Below are 19,285 nucleotides of genomic sequence, written 5' to 3' on the forward strand. Positions count from 1 at the left end.
AGGTAAGACCCTGCCTCATCAAGTTATCAATCAGCTGTTTTTATTATTCAATACATCCAGAGGGACAACATGTGATGGGAAACATGAAGAAAGGTTCCTTCAGACACATTATTGTTGTGTTATTCACCCTGGGGTAACATGGACTGCAACACGATGCAGTTAAATAATTAAGCATACACCAAACGTAGGTGTTGGGTCAATAAAATTTATTGAACTTCAGTATCGAAGCACACAGCTGCCTATGGGTTGACTCTCTACTACTCTAAGTAAACTAACATTAACTATCTAGACCAGGCTAGCTCTGATCTACGTGTAGAAGGTGTTGAATGATTTGTACACCCTGTCACTACAGTTGTCACCAGTGGAAAGAGGCGGAGTGCTGATGCCCCGTGTGTTTTATAGTTGGAAGCCTCCCTCTGGTGTTCTGTCTGGTGATTGGTCGTGTTCTGTTCTGTATGTTGATTGGCTCACCTGGGTGTCTGTCACTGCCTGCTTTTACCTCATGATGTGCATATTATGACAATTATCTTATTTGTCTTTTTAGGTTCTCAGTCCAGTATGATATTCTGCTAAAATCATCACATATACACTGCTGATCATTAACCACAAAACTAAAAGAAGAAGGGAGAGTTTCAGCAATCTAGGCCCAAATTTAACACTCCTTGCCTAGTGGGAATGCAGTGGACATTAAAATGGTGACGGACCACAACACATTGGGGTCATGGCAGATATTTCCATTTGCATTCCCAATGTGTTCTCGCCCAACACCAATTTAAATGTGTGTTCAGGACCTCATTAATATTGATAGGTTTGTAATCTGATGATATAATCTGGACCCTGGTCACAGCCGTGACATTCATGCCCAGTGAAAGCGAGTGGCAGATAGAACCATGGCCGAGGAGAGGTAAATTTACATTATTAATATTTTGAAGATTCAGAGAGCCAGGTCAAACCTTTGCCCAGTTTCACTCACCTGACCATAGTTTGTAATGAAGTTGATCACTCCGCCTCCACAGCTTGAAACGGTACTTGGAAGGTGTTGTTCATTTTCTCGTAACCAGACCAGTGTTCCCTACAGCAAGGGAGAGGAAAAATAAATCTAAGGATAAAAAAGCCTGCATTTGTTCCAGATACATTTACAATTAGGATATTTTGAGTTAAATCATCAGTAGCATAAACTAAATATTGTAATATAAACTAAATATTGTAATATACACTAGTCTCCTGTCATGGTAAATGGATGGGGTTTGGGGTGGAGCATCTCATTGAGCCACGTTAACAAGACAGATTAATTTATGCTGTAAACCTACCTCAATTTCTCACCATCGTCCCTGATCCCCATTTGAGAAAAGTCAGTTACAACACATCCATTTCTGACCACAATTCAGCTATTGCTGCGGGAATTGAGCGTGTGGCCACTTCGAGCTCAAGGTGATCACAAGCACTAGTGTCCAGGCTAAAAAGTATGCCTATTTAGTAATCTTAATAATCTTTATTGATACAAGTAGGCTTAGACTAATGAATGAGAAAAAGAGGAAAACAGTGCCATTAGAAAATGATTTAGGTTCTGATATCTGTATTTCGAACTCCTGGGAGCAAAATTGAATTGGAACTGCATAAGAACATAAGAACAAGGAACAGGAGTAGGCCATCTAGCCCCTCGAGCCTGCTCCGCCATTCAATGAGATCATGGCTGATCTTTGTGGACTCAGCTCCACTCTCCGGCCCATACACCATATCCCCGAATCCCTTTATTCTTTAGAAAGGTATCTATCTTTTTCTTAAAAACGTTTAAAGAAGGAGCCTCAACTGCTTCGCTGGGCAAGGAATTCCAGAGATTCACAACCCTTTGGGTGAAGAAGTTCCTCCTAAACTCAGTCCTAAATCTACTTCCCCTTATTTTGAGGCTATGCCCCCTGGTTCTGCTGTCCCCGACCAGTGGAAACAACCTGCCCGCATCTATCCTATCTATTCCCTTCATAATTTTATATGTTTCAATAAGATCCCCCCGCATCCTTCTAAACTCCAATGAGTACAGTCCCAGTCTACTCAACCTCTCGTCATAATCTAATCCCCTCAACTCTGGGATCAACCTAGTGAATCTCCTCTGCACTCCCTCCAGTGCCAATATATCCTTTCTCAGGTAAGGCGACCAAAACTGAACACAATACTCCAGATGTGGCCTCACCAACACCTTATACAATTGCAGCAAAACCTCCCTAGTCTTGAACTCCATCCCTCTAGCAATGAAAGACAAAACTCGATTCGCCTTCTTAATCACCTGTTGCACCTGCACACCAACTTTTTGCGACTCGTACACCAGCACACCCAGGTCCCTCTGCACAGCGGCATGTTTTAACATCTTACCGTTTAAATAATAATCCATTCTGCTGTTATTCCTCCCAAAATGGATAGCCTCACACTTGGCAACATTGAATTCCATCTGCCAGACCCTAGCCCATTCACCTAACCTATCCAAATCCTTCTGCAGACTTCCGGTATCCTCTGCACTTTTTGCTTTACCACTCATCTTAGTGTCGTCTGCAAACTTTGACACATTGCACTTGGTCCCCAACTCCAAATCGGCTATGTAAATTGTGAACAACTGCAGGCCCAACACGGATCCTTGAGGGACCCCACTAGTTACAGGTTTCCAACCAGAGAAACACCCATTTATCCCCACTCTTTGCTTTCTGTTAGTTACCCAATCCTCTACCCATGCTACCACTTTACCCTCAATGCCATGCAACTTTAGTTTATGCAGCAACCTTTTGTGTGGCACCTTGTCAAAAGCTTTCTGGAAATCCAGATATACCACATCCATTGGCTCCCCGTTATCTACTGCACTGGTAACGTCCTCAAAAAATTCTACCAAATTAGTCAGACACGACCTACCATTCATTGTTCATTATATTCCTGTTCTGAAAAAGCTGTCAACAAATAAAAGAAAAAGCAGAGACTTGCACAGCACTTTTCACAAGAGGTTCCAAAGCCCGCCATAAACAATGAAGTTCTTTTGAAGTATAGTCACTTTTATGACATAGGAAACATAGCAGATATTTTGGGTACAGCAAACTCCCATGAAAGCATGTGTCAATGACAAGATAATGACTGGATTTACATGGAGTTGGGATAACTCCCTGGAGGTGGCAAAATGGTGGCCAGGACCAGATTCTGGGATTTCTTACCCCATTCCTGGAGTCCCCACTTTTCACAACAGTGATGATTGAATTATGAGCACACACAGTGAACTCCTAACCTGGTAGGCTCCATAGCTGGGATAGGCATGTCCTGGTCTCCCGCAATTTTCATCAAGGTGGGCCTGGGTCCAGCTTTTGGAGGACTTGTGGCTCACAGCACCTCAGAGGGGCCGTGAACCATAGTCTGCAGCACCCTCCCATGGTACCACAAACCCTCAATACCAAGCTATACTCTCCCACCCCTATACCCTCCAAGCCAAGCTATGACACTTACATGCCCATTCACCCAGAACAAAATGAACCTCTAGTAACAATAGGGTGTGAGAAGGAGCTTTGGAAAAATGTCAAGTGTTCAAAACATTTTTACTTTCTTCAAAAATCTTCTTTTACTACAACCAGAATTGCAGGCACTTGAAGCCTCTATCTTGTGTAAATAAACATTGTGAAATTGACAGGATAGATCACAGAACAGGAACTGCCAATCAAGCAATGCTTTCCTGTGGGTGCACCCATTTCAAAAAGGTCAGCAGAGTGGCATAGTGGTTAGCACTGCTGCCTCACAGCACCAGGGACCTGGGTTTGATTCCAACCTTGGGTGACTGTATGGAGTTTGTATATTCTCCTCGTGTCTGCGTGGGTTTCCACCGGGTTCTCCAGTTTCCTCCCACTGTCCAAAAATGTGCAGGTTAGGTGGATTGGTCATGCTAAATTGCTCTTTAGATGTCCAAACGTTTAGGTGGGATTACAAGGGTAGGGTGGGGGTACGTACCTAGGAAGGGTGCTTTTTCCAGAGGGTCAGTGCAGACTCGATGGGCCAAATGACCTCCTCTTGCACTGTAGGGATTCTATGATTCTACGAACAGACGAATGGAGGTCTAGGCTCTCAACCGAGAATACATAATGAGGATTGGCTGAGAACCCAGACATCCATTCATTTCTTGAACCAGCTGCATCATGATGGGCATGGAGTGTATGTCTAGGTTGAACGGGCATGAGGAATGAGAGCTAGAGGGCTGTCTTAATTGCAGTCATTACTTGAGGGAGGCGGTTGCTCTACTAATATCACTGGACTAACAATTCAGAGGCCAGGATAATCCTCTGCGGACATGGATTCAAACCCACTATGACAGTTGGTAGAATTTTTAATTAAATTAATAAATATGGAATTTTAAGCTAGTCTTAGTAATGATGATCATGAAACCATCAATGTCCTTTAGGGAAGGAAATCTGCTGTCCTAGCATGGTCTGTCCTATATGCGACTCCAGACCATTAGCATTGTGGTTGCCCTTTGAAATGGCCAAGCAATCCACTTAGCTCAAGGGCAATTAGGGAAGGGGAACAAATGCTTGCCATACCAGTGATGTCCACATCCCATGAAAGAACAAAGAAGAAAAAAATCATTACAACTGGGATAAAGTCCCAGGGATTTGTGAACAGCCCATTTCAGCACTCGGCAGTCCTTATGGCTGCTTCTAACCTCTTTCTGGGGGGGGGCAGCAAGCGCAGAGGACCCCTGTCTCTGTTATAGAGTCCGAAAACACAGAAATGCCCTTCAGCCCATCGCGTCTACACCAATAAAAAAACAACCACCTAAGTATTCTAATCCATTTCCCAGCACTTCGTCCATAGCTTTGTATGCCTTGGCATTGCAAGTGCACATCTAAATACTTCTCAAGTGTCATGAGGGTCTCTGCCTCCACAACCCTTTCAGGCAGTAAGTTCCAAACCCCCACCACCCTCTGGCTGAAAAATGTTTTTCTCGCATCCCCAGAAACCTCCCGCCACTTACTTTAAATCTATGCCTCTTGGTCATTGATCCCCGCACCAAGGGGAAATGTTTCTTCCTGTCTACTCTATCTCATAGAATCATAAAATCCCTACAGTACAGAAGGAGGCCATTCAGCCAATCAAAACTACACCAACGCATCAAAAGGGCACTTTACCCATGTCCACTTCACCCTATCCCTGGACACCCCATAACCAAACCTGCACATCCCTGGACACCCCATAACCAAACCTGCACATCCCTGGACACCCCATCACCAAACCTGCACATCCCTGGACACCCCATCACCAAACCTGCACATCCCTGGACACCCCATAACCTAACCTGTACATCCCTGCCACTATTGGGAAAATTATCATGGCCAATCTACCTAACCCGCCCATCTTTGGACTGTGGGAGGAAACCGGAGCACCCGGAGGAAACCCATGCACACATGTGGGGGGAACGCACCAACTCCACACAGCCAGTCACCCATGGTCGGAATTGAACCCGGGGCCCTGTTGCTGTGAGGCAGCAGTGCTAACTATGCCACCGTGCCGCCTAGCTTTGCCCCTCATAATTTTATACATCTCAATCATGCCCCCACTCAGTCTCCTCTGCTCCAAGGAAAACAACCCCAGTCTCTCCAATGCTGCCACTTTCTCCTGAGGGGGCGGGCAAAGCCAGGAAAGGCCAAGTCTTTGAAATACTGTCAAAGATCCCATGATCTTTGACGTCCTCTTGAGAGCAGACAGGGCTCAGGTTTAACATCTCAACCAAAAGACTACACCCCTGACAGGCAGCACTGACACAGCTACAGCCTTAATTGCTGCACCCAAGTCTTGGGAGTGAAGCTTGAATCCAGGACCTTCTTATTCAGATGTTACCAACTGAACCATGACTGAAACAGAAATGGGTTAACTGGAAGCACTTCAATCATTTTCTAAAACGTCTTTCAAAAGGCAATAGAAGTGAAATTAAATAGTAGAAACATTCACACTACAAAAGGTATACAATGCATAATCCACAACACAAAATTATAAAAAGTTCAGATAACTTCAGATGAATTCCGATTAATCACTTTCATTATAAATTGAGCTGTGAGCAAACTGCCAATGTTAGAACTTGGCAACCAGCAAAAGGATGAAATTCTGATCACCATCAAAAGCATATTGGATTATAATAACAATTTGACATAATGCTGAAATATTCCTATTGCTCCGGTCCTACCGTGCAAGGGTTTCGGATTATTGTTGCTGATTAGTCCTAGTTTTATCAATGTGGTGCTAACCTTATCAAATTGTACTTTGAACAATTTCAGTAGACTCAATGCTCAGTGTGGATAAAGCTGTAGTATCCTACACAAGCATTTAAACAAAAACGCCACCAGTCTATTTTGTTTTCACTACGCAAATAGAATATATTGACATAAATACAGTGAAAGATGTTAGTAAATACCAAAATACACCTGTTTTTCTTCAGCTCTTTATAAGTTATCACAACAACCAGTGTCTCAAATTCCGGCCACTGGCTTTGTCAGATTTATCTTAACCATTTTTATTTTTAAAATTAAACATTTCGATCATTAAGATAACAGGAAAAGGCTACCACTATTGGTGATTCAAGTGCCAGTACAAAAGCTTTATCAAATTGCAGGCTTTGTTATCAATGTCTTTTCCGTGGGGGCAAAGTTTAGAGGAGACGTGCGAGGCAGGTTTTTTTTTTTTTTTTTTTTTTTTTTACACAGAGGGCGGTGAGTGACTGGAACAGATACATTAATGGCGTTCAAAAGGCATTTTGACAAATACATGGATAGGATGGGTATAGAAGGATACGGCACAAGGAAGTGCTGGGGGTTTCAGCAAAGGGTGGTATAACCGGTACAGGCTTGGAGGGCCGGAGGGCCAAAGCGCCTGTTCCTGTGCTGTATTGTTCTTTGTTCTCTATTACACTTGGACAGAACATGTTAATTTTTCTAAAACAAAATTTTTCCATCACAAAAGCCAAGAAAAGTCAGAAATAAAAGCCTACAGTTTACAGAAACATTGGAGTCCCATTGCTACTAATTTTAAAAAAGACTGGCATTTATATAGTGCCTTTCAGGACCTCAGGATGTCCCAAAGGACAGTTTATATGCACACTAACTCCCATAGGTAGTACCATAGTATCTTTCACATCCAGCTGAGGGGCAGATGGAGCCCTGCCTTACATCTCATGCAAAAGGTGGCACCTCAGACAGGGAAGTACTGCACTCTAGCATCAACCTGGAATTCTGTACCCAAGTCTCTGGAGAATGTCTTCAATTCACAAGATGCTGACACAGAGGCAAGGACACTGAACCACAGCTGACAATATGCACCAGTTACAGGTTTGTGGTGGTGGAAGGAGAGGAGAAGCCTCCATATTTCCATTCCTTTGTGCCAATTTGCTTTAAAAGATCCAGTTAGTATGAAAGTTATATGAGCTTTTTGTAATGTTGTGTTGTGGGTGATGTAAATTGGGGTTTACATGCTTTCCCCTAAGTTTTCCTCCTGATAGCAAGCTACAAAATTAGTCCACTGTTTTCCCCACGCATAGTTTAGGGTGTTTGGCACAAACTATACATGATATAAACACATGTTCATTCATGTTCACTCAAGTGTGGTACAGTAACCTCTAACCTTTAATCCTGGCCAGCATCAAAACAAGTATGCTTCCCCCATGCTCTCCAATTACAAAGTTGTTCATTAACACAGGATAGTTTGGAATGTGTCGCAGCTAATTAACAGTTTGGAAACAGAGCCTTTGGTCCAAAGGTCATTTCTGCAGCTGTCATGAATCATTGATCAGCTTTACTAGCTGGAGGAAACAGTTTGAAGTGTAAATCTGCAATGCTGTTCACAGCCAATGGCTACTGATGTTTGAAAGTACATGACTCTTGAGCACCCGGTCATATCTTTTTAAACAACCTGATCTTTTGCATATCTTTGCTTATAAGACTTTGAAGGGCACATTTTGAAAACAAACACCCAACTGCCAGTTAGACAATGTATCAGTTTCCTATACAGTATCCTTTGTAAATAAACCTTTATTGCCATTGGTTCTGAATTCATTATCCTATGCCATCAGATCTTTCTACTGAATTCAAAGATGATTTTCAGAGAAAAAAGAGCTGAAGGAAAAAAAACCTTATGCTTGAATACATGTCATAGAACATAGAACAGTACAGGCCCTTCAGCCCACAATGTTGTGCCGACCATTTATCCTAATCTAAGATCAACCCTTCAATTTACTGCTGTCCAAGAGTCGCTTAAATGTCCCTAATGACTCTGACTCCACCACCTCAGCTGCCAGTGCATTCCACACACCCACCACTCTCTGTGTAAAGAACCTACCTCTGACATCTCCCCTATACCTTCCTCCAATCACCTTAAAATTATGTCCCCTCGTGACAGCCATTTCCACCCTGGGGAAAAGTCTCTGACTCTCCACTCTATCCATGGCTCTCATCACCTTGTACACCTCTATCAAGTCACCTCTCTGCCTTCTTCGCTCCAGTGAGAAAAGCCCTAGCTCCCTCAACCTTTCTTCATAAGACATGCCCTCCAGTCCAGGCAGCATCCTGGTAAATCTCCTCTGTACCCTCTCCAACGCACCCACATAGTTCCTATAATGAGGCAACCAGAACGGGACACAATATTCCAAGTGTGGTCTAACTAGAGTTTTATAAAGCTGCAGCAAAACCTCGCAGCTCTTAAACTCAATCCCCCTGTTAATGAAAGCCTTATCAACCTGGGTGGCAACTTTGAGGGATCTATTTACGTCAAATCCAAGATCCTTCTGTTCCTCCACACTTCCAAGAATCCTGCCTTTAACCCTGCATTCAGCATTCAAATTCGACCTTCCAAAATGAATCACTTCACATTTATCTAGGTTGAACTCCATCTGCCACTTCTCAGCCCAGCTCTGCAACCTGTCAATCTCCTGTTGTAACCTGCAACAACCCTCAACACTATCTACAACTCCCCCAACATTCGTGTCATTGGCAAACTTACTAACCCACCCTTCCACTTCCTCATCCAAGTCATTTATAAAAACCACAAAGAGCAGAGGTCCCAGAACAGATCCTTGCGGGACAGCACTGGTCACTGACCTCCAGGCGGAATACTTTCCATCCACTATCACTTGCTGTCTTCTTTCGGCCAGCCAATTCTGTATCCAGACAGCCAAATTTCCCTGTATCCCATGCCCCCTAACTTTCTGAATGAGCCTACCATGGGGAACCTTATCAAATGCCTTACTGAAATCCATGTACACCACATCCACTGCCCGACCTTCATCAAAGTGTCCCGTCACATCCTCAAAGAATTCAATGAGGCTTGTGAGGCATGACCTGCCCCTCACAAAGCCATGCAGACTATCTTTAATCAAACTATGTTTTTCTAAATAATCATGAATCCTATCCAATATTTTGCTCACCACAGACGTAAGAATGATGGGTCTGTAATTCCCAGGGATTTCCCTATTCCCTTTCTTGAACAGGGGAACAACAGTCTCCTCCCTCCAATCATCCGGTACTACTCCAGTGGAGAGTGAGGACGCAAAGATCATCGGCAACGGCGCAGCAATCGCCTCCCTAGCTTCCGGTAGTAACCTTGGGTAAATCCCGTCAGGCCCAAGGGACTTATCTATGCTGATGCTTTTCAAAATTTCCAGCACATCCTCCTTCTTAATATCAACCTGTTTGAGTCTATGAACCTGGTTCACACTGTTCTCATAAGCAACAAGGTCCCTCTCTCTAGTGAATCCTGAAGCAAAGTATTGATTTAGGGCCTCCCCCATCTCCTCAGACTATAGGCACAAGTTCCCTCCACTATCCCGGATAGGCCCTACTTCACTCTGATCATCCTTTTATTTCTCACATAAGTGTAGAATGCCTTGGGGTTTTCCCTAATCCTTTCTGCCAGAGCTTTTTCATGCCCCCTTCTAGCTCTCCTAACTCCAGTTTTGAATTCCTTCCTGGTTACCTTGTAACCCTCTAGAGCCGAGTCAGATCCTTGCTTCCTCAACCTTACGTAAGCTTCCTTCTTCCTCTTGACTAGAAACTCCACTTCTGTTGTCATCCAAGACTCCTTTACCTTACCATTCCTTCCTTGTCTCAGTGGGACAAAACTATTCAGCATTCGCAGCAAGTGCTCCTTAACCAACCCCCACATTACTGTTGTGCATTTCCCCAAGAACAATTGTTCCCACTGTATGCTTCTCAGCTCCTGTCTAATAGCAGTATAATTTCCACTCCCCCAATTAAATACCTTCCCATACTGTATGGTAAAGGTCAAGGAGTTGTGGTCACTGTCACCAAAATGCTCTCCCATCGAGACATCTGACACCTGGCCTGGTTTGTTGCCGAGCACCAAGTTCAATATGGCCTCCCCCCTAGTCGGCCTATGTATATATTGAGTCAGGAATCCTTCCTGTACACACCTGACATAACGCTCCATCCAAACCATTTGCACAAGGAGGTTCCAGTCAATATTAGGGAACCTGAAGTCACCCATGACAACAATTCTCTTACTTCTGAACCTTTCCAAGATCTGCCGCCAAATCTGTTCCTCTATCTCTCTGCTGCTATTGGAGGGTCTATAGAAAACTCCCAATAAAGTGACTGCTCGTTTCTTGATTCTGACTTCCACCCATACTGACTCAGTAGACAAACCTTCCTTAGGTACTTCCTTTTCTGCAGCTGTGGTGCACTCCCTAATTAACAGTGCCACTCCCCATCCTCTTTTACCTCCCTCCCTATTCTTCTGAAAACATCTAACCCCGGAACATCTAACAACCATTCCTGCCCCTGTGAAATCTATGTCTCCATAATGGCCACAACATCGTAGTTCCAAGTACTGATCCATGCTCTAAGTTCATCTCCCTTATCTCCCTAGCCCTAACCCTAATCCAGAAAGCCTTTGACAAGGTGCCACGCAAAAGGTTGCTGCATAAGATAGAGATGCATGGCATTAAGGGTAAAGTAGTAGCATGGATAGAGGATTGATTAATTAATAGAAAGCAAAGAGTGGGGATTAATGGGTGTTTCTCTGGTTGGCAATCAGTAGCTAGTGGTGTCCCTCAGGGATCAGTGTTGGGCCCACAATTGTTCACAATTTACATAGATGATTTGGAGTTGGGGACCAAGGGCTGTGTCCAAGTTTGCAGACGACACTAAGATGAGTAGTAAAGCAAAAAGTGCAGAGGATACTGGAAGTCTGCAGAGGGATTTGGATAGGTTAAATGAATGGGCTAGGGTCTGGCAGATGGAATACAATGTTGACAAATGTGAGGCTATCCATTTTGGTAGGAATAACAGCAAAAGGGATTATTATTTAAATGATAAAATATTAAAACATGCTGCTGTGCAGAGAGACCTGGGTGTGCTAGTGCATGAGTCGCAAAAAGTTGGTTTACAACTGCAACAGGTGATTAAGAAGGCAAATGGAATGTTGTCCTTCATTGCTAGAGGGATGCAGTTTAAGACCATGGAGGTTATGCTGCAATTGTATAAGGTGTTAGTGACGCCCACATGGAGTATTGTGTTCAGTTTTCGTCTCCTTACTTGAGAAATGACGTACTGGCGCTGGAGGGTGTGCAGAGGAGATTCACGAGGTTGATCCCAGAGCTGAAGGGGTTGGATTACGAGAAGAGTTTGAGTAGACTGAGACTGTACTCGTTGGAATTTAGAAGGATGAGGGGGGGTCTTATAGAAACATATAAGATTATGAAGGGAATAGATAGGATAGATGCGGGCAGATTGTTTCCACTGGCGGGTGAAAGCAGAACTTGGGGGCATAGCCTCAAAATAAGGGGAAGTAGATTTAGGACTGAGTTTAGGAGGAACTTCTTTACCCAAAGGGTTGTGAATCTATGGAATTCCTTGCCCAGTGAAGCAGTAGAGGCTCCTTCATTAAACGTTTTTAAGATAAAGATAGATAGTTTTTTGAAGAATAAAGGGATTAAGGGTTGTGGTGTTCAGGCCGGAAAGTGGAGCTGAGTCCACAAAAGATCAGCCATGATCTCATTGAATGGCGGAGCAGGCTCGAGGGGCCAGATGGCCTACTCCTGCTCCTAGTTCTTCTGTTCTTATTCCTGACACTCTTTGCATTGAAACAGACACACTTTAACCCATTCCACTGAGTGCAACTTTGCCCCATCAACTATCTATCCTTCCTCAGACTCGCTGCATACTATTTCTGCCTAGTCAACAGCTATCCTATCCTCTGATCTATAGCTCTGGTTCCCATCCCCCCGCCAAACTAGTTTAAACCCTCCTGAAGAGCTCTAGCAAACCTCCCACCCAGGATATTGGTGCCCCTCCAGTTTAGGTGCAATCCGTCCTTCATGTACAGGTCCCACCTTCCCCAGAAGATATCCCAATGATCCACATATCTGAAGCCTTCCCTCCTACACCAGCCCTGTAGCCCAAGTGTTCAGCTGCACTCGCTCCCTGTTCCGTGTCTCACTTGCACGTGGCACCGGTAGCAATCCTGAGATCACTACTCTGCTTGTCCTGCTCTTTAGCTTCCAACCTAACTCCCTCAAATCACTTTTTAGATCCTCATCCCTTTACTTAGCTAGGTTGTTGGTGCCTTTGTGCACCACGACTTGTGGTTGCTCCCCCTCCCCCTTAAGAATCCTGTAGACATTTCTCCGGGTATAAGCTCAACATGGGGAAGAGCGAGCTGTTCGTGGTGCACCCGGGAGACCAGGAAAGGGGGATTGGTGAGCTTCCGCTAAAAAGGGCAGAAAGAAGTTTTAGACACCTGGGGGTTCAGGTGGCTAGGAGCAGGGGGGCCCTGCAGAAGCTCAACTTAACGAGGCTGGTGGAGCAAATGGAGGAGGAGTTCAAAAGATGGGATATGCTGCTGCTCTCCCTGGCGGGTAGGGTGCAGTCGGTTAAAATGCCGGTGCTCCCGAGGTTTTTGTTTTTGTTTCAGTGCCTCCCCATCCTGATCTCTAAGGTTTTCTTTAAGCGGGTTAACAGGAGTACTATGGAGTTTGTATGGGCGAAGAAGACCCCGAGGGGCAGGGGCAGGGACGAGGGGGGTTAGTGTTGCCAAACGTATGTGGGTACTATTGGGCTGCCAACGTGGTGATGATATGTAAGTGGGTAATGGACGGGGAGGGGGTGACGTGGAAGAGGCTGGAGATGGCGTCTTGTGTGGGCACGAGCCTGGGGGCACTGGTGACGGCACCGCTGCCGCTTCCTCGACGAGGTACACCACGAGCCCGGTGGTAGTGGCGACCCTCAAAACCTGGGGGCAATGGAGACGCCACAGGGGGAGGTGGGGGCTTCGGTGTGGTCCCCGATACGGGAGAACCATTGGTTTGTCCCGGGGAAAATAGATTGGGGGTTCCTGAGTTGGCACAGGGCAGGTATTAGGAGGATGGGGGACCTGTTCATAGACGGGAAGTTTGCGAGCCTTGGGAAGCTGGAGGAGAAATTTGTGCTTCTCCCTGGAAATGCTTTCAGATATATGCAGGTAAGGTTAGGCGACAGGTGGTGGAGTTTCCGCTGCTGCCGGCGTGCAGGATCCAGGACAAGGTGCTTTCGGGGGTGTGGGTTGGAGACGGTAGAATCTCGGCAACTTATTAGGTGATGCAGGAGGAGGAGGAGGAGGAGGCCTCGGCGGAGGAGTGGTGCAGGGATGGTGCAGGCGGGAGGGATTCAGATTTCTGGATAACTGGGGCTCTTTCTGGGGAAGGTGGGACCTCTACAGACAGGATGGTCTACATCTGAACCTGCGGGGCACAAATATCCTGGGGGGGAGATTTGTTAGTGCTCTTTGGGGGGGTTTAAACTAATGCAGCAGGGGCATGGGAACCTGGATTGTAGTTTTAGGGTAAGGGAGAATGGGAGTATAGAGGTCAGGAGCTCAGATTTGATGTCGCAGGAGGGGGCCAGTGTTCAGGTAGGTGGTTTGAAGTGTGTCTACTTCAATGCCAGGAGTATACGAAATAAGGTAGGGGAACTGGCAGCATGGGTTGGTACCTGGGACTTCGATGTTGTGGCCATTTCGGAGACATGGATAGAGCAGGGACAGGAATGGATGTTGCAGGTTCCGGGGTTTAGGTGTTTTAGTAAGCTCAGAGAAGGAGGCAAAAGAGGGGGAGGTGTGGCGCTGCTAGTCAAGAGCAGTATTACGGTGGCGGAGAGGATGCTAGATGGGGACTCATCTTCCGAGGTAGTATGGGCTGAGGTTAGAAACAGGAAAGGAGAGGTCACCCTGTTGGGAGTTTTCTATAGGCCTCCAAATAGTTCTAGGGATGTAGAGGAAAGGATGGCGAGGATGATCCTGGATAAGAGCGAAAGTAATAGGGTAGTTATTATGGGAGACTTTAACTTTCCAAATATTGACTGGAAAAGATATAGTTCGAGTACATTAGATGGGTCGTTTTTTGTACAGTGTGTGCAGGAGGGTTTCCTGACACAGTTTGTTGACGGCCAACAAGAGGCGAGGCCACATTGGATTTGGTTTTGGGTAATGAACCAGGCCAGGTGTTGGATTTGGAGGTAGGTGAGCACTTTGGGGACAGTGACCACAATTCGGTGACGTTTACGTTAAGGATGGAAAGGGATAAGTATACACCGCAGGGCAAGAGTTATAGCTGGGGTAAGGGAAATTATGATGCCATTAGACGTGACTTGGGGGGGATAAGGTGGAGAAGTAGGCTGCAAGTGTTGGACACACTGGATAAGTGGAGCTTGTTCAAGGATCAGCTACTGCGTGTTCTTGATAAGTATGTACCGGTCAGGCAGGGAGGAAGGTGCCGAGCGAGGAAACCGTGGTTTACCAAAGAAGTGGAATCTCTTGTTAAGAGGAAGAAGGAGGCCTATGTGAAGATGAGGTGTGAAGTTTCAGTTGGGGCGATGGATAGTTACAAGGTAGCGAGGAAGGATCTAAAGAGAGAGCTAAGACGAGCAAGGAGGGGACATGAGAAGTATTTGGCAGGAAGGATCAAGGAAAACCCAAAAGCTTTCTATAGGTATGTCAGGAATAAGCGAATGACTAGGGACAGAGTAGGACCAGTCAAGGACAGGGATGGGAAGTTGTGTGTAGAGTCTGAAGAGATAGGCGAGATACTAAATGAATATTTGTCGTCAGTATTCACTCAGGAAAAAGATAATGTTGTGGAGGAGAATGCTGAGCTCCAGGTAAATAGATTAGATGGCATTGAGGTACGTAGGGAAGAGGTGTTGGCAATTCTGGACAGGCTGAAAATAGATAAGTCCCCGGGACCTGATGGGATTTATCCTAGGATTCCCTGGGAGGCCAGGGAAGAGATTGCTGGACCATTGGCTTTGATTTTTATGTCATCATTGGATACAGGAATAGTGCCAGAGGACTGGAGGATAGCAAATGTGGTCCCCTTTGTTCAAAAAGGGGAGCAGAGACAACCCCGGCAACTATAGACCGGCGAGCCTCACGTCTGTAGTGGGTAAAGTCTTGGAGGGGATTATAAGAGACAAGATTTATAATCATCTAGATAGGAATAATATGATCAGGGATAGTCAGCATGGCTTTGTGAAGGGTAGATCATGATGTGGTGTATATGGATTTCAGCAAAGCATTTGATAAGGTTCCCCACGGTAGGCTATTGCTGAAAATACGGAGGCTGGGGATTGAGGGTGATTTAGAGATGTGGATCAGAAATTGGCTAGCTGAAAGAAGACAGAGGGTGGTGGTTGATGGGAAATGTTCAGAATGGAGTTCTGTCACAAGTGGAGTACCACAAGGATCTGTTCTGGGGCCGTTGCTGTTTGTCATTTTTATCAATGACCTAGAGGAAGGCGCAGAAGGGTGGGTGAGTAAATTTGCAGACGATACTAAAGTCGGTGGTGTTGTCGATAGTGTGGAAGGAAGTAGCAGGTTACAGAGGGATATAGATAAGCTGCAGTGCTGGGCTGAGAGGTGGCAAATGGAGTTTAATGTAGAGAAGTGTGAGGTGATTCACTTTGGAAGGAAAAACAGGAATGTAGAATATTTGGCTAATGGAAAAGTTCTTGAAAGTGTGGATGAGCAGAGGGATCTAGGTGTCCATGTACATAGATCCCTGAAAGTTGCCACCCAGGTTGATAGGGTGGTGAAGAAGGCCTATGGAGTGTTGGCCTTTATTGGTAGAGGGATTGAGTTCCGGAGTCAGGCGGTCATGTTGCAGCTGTACAGAACTCTGGTACGGCCGCATTTGGAGTATTGCGTACAGTTCTGGTCACCGCATTATAGGAAGGACGTGGAGGCTTTGGAACGGGTGCAGAGGAGATTTACCAGGATGTTGCCTGGTATGGAGGGAAAATCTTATGAGGAAAGGCTGATGGGCTTGAGGTTGTTTTCGTTAGAGAGAAGAAGGTTAAGAGGAGACTTAATAGAGGCATACAAAATGATCAGAGGGTTAGATAGGGTGGACAGTGAGAGCCTTCTCCCGCGGATGGAAATGGCTAGCACGAGGGGACATAGCCATAAACTGAGGGGTAATAGATATAGGACAGAGGTCAGGGGTAGGTTCTTTACGCAAAGAGTAGTGAGGCCGTGGAATGCCCTACCTGCTACAGTAGTGAACTCGCCAACATTGAGGGCATTTAAAAGTTTATTGGATAAACATATGGATGATAATGGTATAGTGTAGGTTAGATGGCTTTTGTTTCGGTGCAACATCGTGGGCCGAAGGGCCTGTACTGCGCTGTATTGTTCTATGTTCTATGTTCTAAAAGTGGGAGGAGGAGCTGGGGAGGAGATCGACGAGGGTATGTGGGTGAAGGCCCTGGGAAGGGTAAACACTTCCTCCTCTTGCGCGAGGCTCAGCCTGATACAATTTAAAGTGCTGCACGTGACCGGGGCAAGGCTAAGCCAGTTTTTTGGGAGTGAGGACAGATGTGAGAGGTGTTCGGGGAGCCCAGCAAACCACACCCACATGTTCTGGGCTTGTCCAGCGTTGGAGGAGTTCTGGAGGGGCATAGCGAGGACGGTGTCAAGGGTAGTGAATTCCAGGGTTAGGCCTAGCTGGGGGCTCGCAATATTTGGGGTGTCGGACGAGCCGGGAGTGAAGGAGGCGAAAGAGACCGGTATTCTGGCCTTTGCATCCCTGGTAGCCCGGCGAAGGATTCTGCTTCAGTGGAAGAATGCGAGGCCCCTAAGCGTGGAATCCTGGATTAACGACATGGCAGGGTTTATTAAATTGGAAAAGGTGAAATTTGCCTTAAGGGGATCTGTGCAAGGGTTCTTCAGGCGGTGGCAGCCGTTCCTAGACTTCCTGGCGGAGCGTTAGGAGATGGTCAGCAGCAGCAGCAACCCAGGCGGGAGGGGGGGTGGGGGAAGAGTTAGTAGGGGATGCACTATTGTTTAGTGTTTAACGTTTATTGGTTTATTTATGCACTTTTGTTCTTGTTGTTTTATTATTTGTGTAAAGGGGTGGGGGGGGTCTATTTTTCTGTTGTGATAATCTGTGAAAAATTTTGAATAAAATTATTTAAAAAAAAAAAAAAAAAAGAATCCTGTAGACTCGATCAGAGACATCCCTGGCTCTGGCGCCCGGGGGGCAACATACCTTCCGGGAGTCTTGCTCGCGACCACAGAATCTCCTATTCATTCCCCTAACCATGGAGTCTCCCATCACTATTGCTTTTCTATTCTCCCCGTTCCCTTCTGAGCCACAGAGCCAGACTCAGTGCCAGAGACGTCTTCCCCCCCGCAACAGCATCCAAAACGGTATACTTGTTTTGAAGGGGAACGGCCACGAGGGATCCCTGCACTGTCTGCCCGTTCATTTTCCTTCCCCTGACTGTAACCCAGCTACTCTTATCCTGTACCTTGGGTGTGGCTACCACCCTGTAACTCTTCTCTATCACCCCCTCTGCCTCCCGGATGATCCGAAGTTCATCCAGCTCCAGTTCCCTAACATAGTCTCTGAGGAGCTGGAGTTGGGTGCACTTCCCGCAGGTGTAGTCAGCGGGGACACCGGTGGTAGCCCTCACCACCCACATCCTACAGGAGGAGCATGCAACTACCCGAGCCTCCATCCCCTCTTACCTTACAGAAGATAGCTGCCCTGTGGACCAACCAGAACTCCGCCCTCAGACTCTGCTCCCAGTCAGCTGCACACTCTGTAAACTCCCGGCTCCCTTCTCGATCTTTGAGGAAATGAAATGAAAGGAGCAACTTGCTCCCTCCTCACCTAACTCCCTCAGTCACCAAACGCTCACTATAGCTCTCAAATGCACCCAAATTCAGCACTCAGTGGAAACAAAAAACGTAAAGCAGTTTGATGCCTAATTCGTATTGCTATGGTACTAAACTAAGCTGAAAGGGGTCAGTAATCATGAGAATTTCCAAGTCACATACTTGGGAAATCAGAAGCATGTGCTCATTACATCAGTGCAAAGTACTGCCTCTGTCTGCTTCTTGAAGTAATTGTGTGGTTTAAACTGAAGCCAACCTGATCACATGTTTGAACTCCCAAATACTAAAACGATCAATTATCATGGGAAAAAAGTGACTCTTGTTATGCCAAGTCTAGAACAGGTAACAGCAAAGAAAATTATTACATTTATCAAAGATTTGAGAGTATGTTTTTGTAACAGCATTGCAAAGAGAAATTACACAAATTCAATATTGTTGTGACTTTTAAAAATTACTCATTAAAGTGGTGTGCAGGCCAAAAATACACTAGTTTATTGAATGTGCAATGTATCTTTAAAACAGCTTTTCTTGTAAATTTTAGTCAATACAACAACTTTATTCATATAGTGCCTTGAACGTAACACAACTTCCCAAAACATTGCACTTCACAGGAGTATTACCAAACAAAATATGCCTCTGAGCCCCTTTAAATCAACAGCAAAAAAAAATGTAAAGAGCCCACACGGGACTTCCGGTTGCGGCTATGCGGAGCTAAGCCGCACGATTCGGCAGCTCCCGCGAACACGGACTTTCGGGCTCGCTAGAGGAGCCCCAACAGAACTTTTTTTACAGCCAACCCGTGGGGAAGAGAGGAGAGAGGTCCCCTACTAACTTGTATGGACCGGACTCACAGCGAAACGGCCAAAAAAGTGGCATTGGAGCAGCGGGAGAAGAGAGGGAAAATAAGCAAAATAGCGGCGGCCGGGGACAAAGAGGAGATGCAGGAATTTACCAAGCGCTGCTTCGAGGAGCTGCGTAAGGAGATGGTGGCGCCTATGTTGGCAATAATTGAAGGACTTGGGGCAACCCAGAAAGCCCACGAGGTGAAGATCCAGGAGATCCAGGAAAAAGTGAGTGAGAATGAGGACGAGCTCTTGGGCCTGGCGGTGAGAGTGGA

At 45.8% G+C, this 19,285-nt stretch overlaps 1 protein-coding gene across 1 annotated transcript in view; it reads right to left on the minus strand.

The window, feature by feature from the left end:
• The window catches only part of LOC140425357 (unconventional myosin-X-like), a 341,226-nt gene that overhangs the window by 218,846 nt on the left and 103,095 nt on the right, over positions 1-19,285 (minus strand). Inside the window, exon 2 of the mRNA XM_072509538.1 lies at positions 974-1,072. Within this exon, the coding sequence (XP_072365639.1) occupies positions 974-1,072 (99 nt within the window). The remainder of the gene's footprint in view (positions 1-973; positions 1,073-19,285) is intronic.

This window comes from Scyliorhinus torazame, chromosome 6 (assembly GCF_047496885.1).
Source record: "Scyliorhinus torazame isolate Kashiwa2021f chromosome 6, sScyTor2.1, whole genome shotgun sequence".
In the NCBI taxonomy this organism is placed as follows: Eukaryota; Metazoa; Chordata; class Chondrichthyes; order Carcharhiniformes; family Scyliorhinidae; genus Scyliorhinus; species Scyliorhinus torazame.